This window comes from Chrysochloris asiatica, unplaced genomic scaffold, assembly GCF_000296735.1.
Source record: "Chrysochloris asiatica unplaced genomic scaffold, ChrAsi1.0 scaffold00141, whole genome shotgun sequence".
Taxonomy (NCBI): domain Eukaryota; kingdom Metazoa; phylum Chordata; class Mammalia; order Afrosoricida; family Chrysochloridae; genus Chrysochloris; species Chrysochloris asiatica.
In genome coordinates this window covers 1,910,509-1,917,474 of record NW_006408659.1, presented here as the reverse complement: position 1 = coordinate 1,917,474, position 6,966 = coordinate 1,910,509, and the positions used below count along the sequence as shown (strand labels likewise).

The window sequence follows — 6,966 nt, the reverse complement described above, 5'->3', positions numbered from 1 at the left end:
GCGGAGCGGCTGGTAGTTTCGAACCGCTGACCTTAAGGTTCGCAGCCCAATTCGTAACCACTACGCTACCAGAGCTCCATATATATATATATTAATACAAAACACAACAAGTTATATTACACAATGCAGAATACATTCTGACTTTCATAATTAATTTGATTTTAAAAAAAATAGGTCTATCTCTTTCACTTTGAGATTCTCTCCTTTATGTTCTATCATTTAAAGGACCATATACAACACTTTGCTTTATAAAATCATTTTCAAGGAATGGAGAAAAGAAAAAGATCAGATGACAAGTAATTCTTTCTGGGTAAAGAATAGGAAGCCTGGACAATGAGAAGACATAGCTATGCTATAAATTTCCAGTTAGAGTCACTTCCTGTTATAACCTCATTACACTTCTATCTGTTGGCTGCAATGCTATTATAAACCTTGCAGTGACCTTCACTGAGAATTGATGCTCTTGAGATTAGAGTAAGAAAAATACGTAGAGTACTCATTAAAGGTCAAGCAAACATGGTAAAGAGAGGAGAGTCCTACTAACTTACGTGGTTGTCCTTAGCCGCTGGTCCATGTTACCTCTTACCATTGTTCTCTCTTAGAATACCATAATATTTGGAAATATGGTCGAAATGAAATTCTTGACCTCCATGTGTATGTAAATCTCAGAGATTTTACTCATACAGTCTTCACCCTAAATTGCCTTTCCTCCACTCTCTGTCCTCTCATTTTCACAAACTCTATTCCTTAATTTTTTTTAAAGTGCTGTTGAGTTAGTTCCTACTCACAGTGACCCTACATAGGGTTTTGTGGAGCAGCTGGTAAGTTTCAACTGTCAACCTTGTGATTCAAAACAGTTTTATGGTCTCCTTAATAGATACTATTTCCTTTCCAGAGGAAATCAACAATGTTCCTTATTTTAAAATATGTTAAATATTTACGTATGATTTTTTTTCTTTTTTACAGTAATACATTATTAAAAGGAAAAGAAAATATTACCTCTCTCTAAATTGCTCATTGAAATATTACTTCTGGCGCTTTCTCTAACCTGCTGTCTTTTCTCAGAATCACCGTGCCTTACCATCTTTGCATTTCTGACCACTTTTCACATCTCACTGTCTTGCTTTGGTACCTCTCTGCTACTGAGAGCAGATTAGTGTGATTAGCATTAGAGTGACTCTCCTTCAACATCTGGCACAGAATTCTGTCTATTGTGTTGTTGTTATTGTTAAGTACCATCAAGTCAGTTCCGACTCATAGCAACCCTACATAGGGTTTCCAACAAGTGGCTGGTGGGTTTGAACTGCCGACCTTGCAGTTAGCAGCCCATTGCTTATTCTACAGTGCCACATCAGGACCAATATATACTATGTTGATATCCTTAGTAGTGGCCAGTCTCCCTTTTGTAACAAGCCCCTCTGCATCCAGTCTAGTGAGTGGGGATGAAGTGTGAGAGTCACAAACTTACACTCAGGCCTCCTATGGTTCATCATCATTATTGAGTCAGTTTGAACTCATAGCAAGCCTTTAGGGACTCCCAAGGGGTGGCTGATGGGTTTGAACCACTGACATTATGCTTATCTGAGCCTCTCCAAGGCCATACCTCTCCAAGTAGTGACTGTTACCCCCTTACCTCTGTCCCATAAGGCAGTCTAGAAATCACCTCAGGTGCCATCCAGTATGGAGTGCCAACCAGTGATTTCCTCTTTGGCACTTCTTTGGAAACTTGAGCACAAAAACCAAAGTCAGATAACTTTATCTGAAAAGGAAAGAAATTCAACTTTGCAATATTGTTTGCTAGATGTCAAAATATGAACCTAAAAAGTTAAAATTCAAAGCAAAATAGTCTCATGAATAGGTTTTGGAGTTACTGGAGGAGGGGCTGGTTACACCTTTTCATTATAGAGGCACAATACTTTTTTTTTTTTTTTTTAAGTTTTTATTGTGAATTGAGTGATAGTTTACACGAGAGAACATCAGTTTTACACTCATCCTACCATATTTCATTTCACTGCAATGATTACAATCCTCTCCATTCATCATCATTCAACAGTATTTGCTTCTCTTTCCTCTGGTTTCTTTTTGGATGTACACCAAAACACTCAGGAATATACAGTCATTCAAACAACCAATGGGCACACTTTGCAAGACTGTCATCCGGCCACCAGCACACATCCCCTCTCCCTCCATGAGTCTAGAGTCCTCAGCTACTTCGTCTCTCCCTGTCATCATCTCTGCTTCCATCTCTGGCATTGCCAATTCTCTGGATAGGGTCCCACACTCCATTCCCACTCTTCCTCCTTGATGGTCCCAGGGTCCTCCATTCCTGGACTGTACGATGAACCACTCCCCAGTTTTTACTACAAAACTTTTACCTTTACAGTTTTGACAATTGCAATTAGTCAGGATAAAAATTACTCACTATTGAATCCTAAGAATCTTATTCCTATCTCCTTTAATGAGACCCATCTAGACAGGATGAAAACAACTCACTGGGGATTGATTGTACCTTCCCCCACAGACTTTGAAACTAAACTTCCTCTTGAAAACTTGTAAGCCAGTCACTTCAAAAACACAATACATTTTAAAGGAGAAATTTCTCATGGACCCAGAGTTGACTTGCAAATGTTTATACTTTTGCTGTTTATATATTTTATAAAACTATGAAACGAACAAAAACATACCAATCAAATACACCCAAACAACAAATTCATTAAAACTTAAATCTACAATGTTGATTTTATGTGACATGATGTTGTGTTTGTGAAAATAAACTGCCATTACCAATGTGATTTTGGTATCCACTATTGCAGTTTGATTTCTTTTGTATTCAACACATTTAGGTTTTAATGAATTGTGAAGATGGTTCAAACAACCAACCTATTTTCTGTCATTTGAAATCTTGCAAACCTTCATAATGATAGGCTACTGAGATAGCGCTTTTACTATTGACCCCCATTCCTTTTTGCTTTCTCCTTGGTCCGTGATGAATGAAGCTGCCAATATGAATATCAAAGGAAGTGGAAATATAAGCATAGAGACCAGGCAATCAAGGGGATAAGGTGGTGACTCATTGTACACATATAGTATTTTAAATGATCCTAAGATTTTTTAAAGCTTTGATGGTTCTGGCATACAGTGCTCATGTCTTCTTAGGAATATACTCAAGAACACATTTCTGTGTCAGGCACCAGCTAGTTTAGGTAGTCCAGATGCCCAGGATTCAGCTTATGAGAGCAACAGAATACAAAACAACACAATCTGGCATGGTGCAGAATGACCATTTAAAGCTAAAACTTCCCATAGATGAAGGGTATGTGAGCACTGGTGGGTCAGTGGTAGAGTTCTCACCTTCTAGGTGGGAGACTCATGTTTGATTTATGGCTAATACACCTTATGTGCAGCCACAACCTGTTTGTAGAGGTTTGTGTGTTGTTATGATGCTGAACAAATTTCAGGGAGCTTTCAGACAGAATGGGAGGAATGGTCTGGGGATATACAATGAAGACCCCATGGATCAAAATGGTCCCATAATGGAACCAATTATAACTGTGCAGGACCAGGCAGTATTTAATTCCATCGTGCATGGGTCACCATGAGTTGGGTGCTGACTTGACGGCAGCTTACAACACCAAACAGATCAATAACTTAGTCTCTAAAGCATGAATTCTCTTCTGAGCATATTTCTGCATATTCTCTGAACTTCCTTTCTCAGTATTGTTTTCTGGTTCTATCTCTTCTGCTCACAGCTTAAATACTGGCGCTCCCTAATGCTCGGATTCCAACGTTTACCTCTTCTTTCTTAACATACTCTTGCCAGGGTCCCCTTCCCCTTTTATACTTAATTCAGCTATCTATCTTCCATTCAGCATCAGTATTTCCAACTAGATCAAAGGCACTCTCAGCCGAACACAGCATAGACTCTCTCTCCACTCCATGACCTGATGCTTGTCTGGCTATCTTGTCTTAGTTAATGGCAACATCTTCCACCCAATTACTCAAGCTTAACTGTGAGAATCATCCTTTAGTGCTTCCTCTACTTTATCACAAATATTCCTTGTGACCCTGTATAGGGTTTCTGAGGAGCAGCTGGTGGGTTTGAACTGTCAACCTGGCAGTTAGCAGTCCAGCACTGACCCTATAGTGCCACACCAAGATTCCTTTGCTTTCCTGGTTTGGCAGCAGGGATGATTAAAATAAAAGCATCCTTTGCAAATAGATGGAAAAACACCAATAAGGGAGAGAAGAAGTGAGGAAGAATGACCAGGGGCAGCCAATCTGGGAGTGTCCAATATCTATGAAGGAACAGAGAGATTAAACCACATTAAGAACTGAGAGTTGCTCTTGTATGTGGCATGACGGGGTCTGCGGTGACTCAGAATTTGAGCATTGCAGTGGGAACAGAAACCAGGCGTTAGTGAGGTCTTTGTCAAATTGATCTTTAAGAAATGAGAAGAGTTTTAACGTATATAGAAAAACCCAGATAAAAGTATGGGGACAAGGATAGCAGTGACAATTATAATTATGAGGGAACTTCAAAAAGTTCATGGAAGAAGTAGAAAGAAAAGATATGGAATTTTTATAGGAACTTTTTGAAGACTCCTCATATAATGATTCTAGATAAATATTACTGAACTCTTACTGCATGCCCGTTACCATTGAAACACTTTACATATATTATCTCATTTAGTTGCCACAATAATCAAATGAAGTTGAGACTATTATTCTTCCCATTTTACAGATAAGTAAGCCAAGGTGTAGAAAGTGATAGAGGTAGGGAGTTAGGGAGCTAGGATTCCAGAATTCAGGCATCTAACTACAACTCTGTATCATAGAACAAGTTTATGGGCTGAAAGAAAGGAATTAGTGGAGTGGTAAATGTTGAAAATACTGGAGTAATGGTAACTGATGACAGGGAAAAGAGGGATGGAAGGGAAAGATGGAAGGCCTTGTTACTCAAAACAGCAGTAGTAGGAGCTGCAGCAGCACCTGGGAACTTGTTAGACTCTCTCTGCAGAACCCACCCCAGACCTACTCTTGAGTTCAGAGTCTGCCATTTAGCAACATCCCCAGACGATTCTATTTGTATGCACATAACAACTTGAAACATAGGTGACCATGGTTGACTGTGGAAAAGAAAGGGGCATCCTATGAAAGAATGAGGATGAAGAAGCACTTGTTTGTAGAGGGTCCATCTCTTCAGTCCAGTATCATGATGTAATCTTTCTCTTATTTTTAATGATTCCAGTTTTCCTACTGTTGACTTGCATGCATTGCAATCTACCTGAAAGGCCTCTAAGGCCTTTTATGTAGCCTATACATGTAGCTAGCCTCACTCTTGATTGATTTCTGCACACACTGAAACTATCCCAAGGGATTGAGGGGTTTCCTAGGATATAGGATTTTCAGTTGGCCCATTCTCAGCCTTAAGTTTTTGTTCATGGTTCTTTACTATCTTCTTGAAAATTTAATTCTTAATAATACTTAAAAGGACTAATCGCATCCCACTTCCTCTAGAATTCTTCTCAGGAGTTCCTACTGATCTTTCCCTTCTTCACATTTAATTTTGCCTTTTAATTATGAAGCCTCACTGTGGTCCATAAGAGCTGGAAGGCTTGTAGAAACTCAATAAACACATGCTTCTGGATTGGTGTGTCTGGATTGTACACACATACAAGACCATATTATTTTCTGAAACCATCATTGGCTTGCTGAAGACAGCAGCTTCTAGAATCAAAGTTGGAATACAGATGCAGTTGGCTTAGTATTTTGGAAGTTATTAATGTGTATGCTTCTTTTTCTTTTTTTGTGATCATCTTTGTAATCAGCTCTAGATTTGTATAGTTTGAGGTTGGGAGAGACTGGATTGCTCCAGATGGAAAGCTCAAGAAAGTACATTAAATACAGAGACAATGTTCTCTGTTGTTTAACACACCAAGAATAAAACCCAAATGGCTTAGGTCAGAGACTTCCTATGTATTGGAAGACACTCAAAATTCAGTGGCCACAGCAATGAACAAAAGCATATTAATGATTGTGAGAATGCTGCAGGACCAGGAAACGTTCTGTTGTACATGGGGTTGCCATGAGTCAGAGCCAACTCCACGGCAACTAACAATTGGCATACTAGTGAGTACTGGATGAATTATCAGTTGGCTTTGGTCATGCCCTACATAGCCTTCATGGAGAGATGGCACAACAGCATGGGTGGAAGTAAGGTTGGGGAAATACTCCTGGTTTTCCATGGCCTGTATGTGGTGGCATAGGGTCCAGAAATCCCCCAAATTTCAGGGAGAAAATGGAGAGGTGCCTAGAACAAGCCCATGGCAGACAAGAGGACACCTTTTAAGATTTGTGGCAAAAGGCTGGAGTTGTGGAACAATGCAGAGGATCCTTTTGAAAAGCCTGTCAGATGATGGGACAATTCACCCTTAGTAGTCACCAGTGCAGGTAGAAGAATCCAGGCAAAGATTAGAGGGGAACAAGAAGATGGGTCTTATCTTCTTCATCAGGAAGTCCCATTGTTGTTGTTATTAAGTATTGTTGAGTTGGTTCCAACCCAAAGTAACCCTGTATAGGGTTTACGAGGAGTGAGCTTGAATCGCTGACCTTGTGGTTCAAACTACCCTTGAGGCCTAGTGCTTATCCTACAGTGCCACACCAGAGCTCCTGAAGTCCCATAAGTCACACTTAACTTTTACTCTCCTAGACTTCCTCTTGAGAAACAGTGGGGGTGGAAGAGGAAGATGGGTGTTAAATCTGAAAGATTGAGTGTTTTGGTTTTGTAGGACTGCGGCAACAAAGTATCTCAAAGTGGGTGACTTTAAAGAACAGAAATTCATTGTCTTCTCATAGCGTTGCTGTTGTTGTTGTCAGGTGCCATCGAGTCGGAACCGACTCATAGCGACCCCATGCACAGCAGCACGAAACAATGCTCGATCCTGGGCCAACCTCACCACCGCTGCC

At 40.0% G+C, this 6,966-nt stretch overlaps 1 protein-coding gene across 1 annotated transcript in view; it reads right to left on the bottom strand.

Moving 5' to 3' along the window:
• Positions 1-6,966, bottom strand: part of PAK7 (p21 protein (Cdc42/Rac)-activated kinase 7) — a 522,812-nt gene that overhangs the window by 11,135 nt on the left and 504,711 nt on the right. Inside the window, exon 8 of the mRNA XM_006870394.1 lies at positions 1,634-1,759. Within this exon, the coding sequence (XP_006870456.1) occupies positions 1,634-1,759 (126 nt within the window). The remainder of the gene's footprint in view (positions 1-1,633; positions 1,760-6,966) is intronic.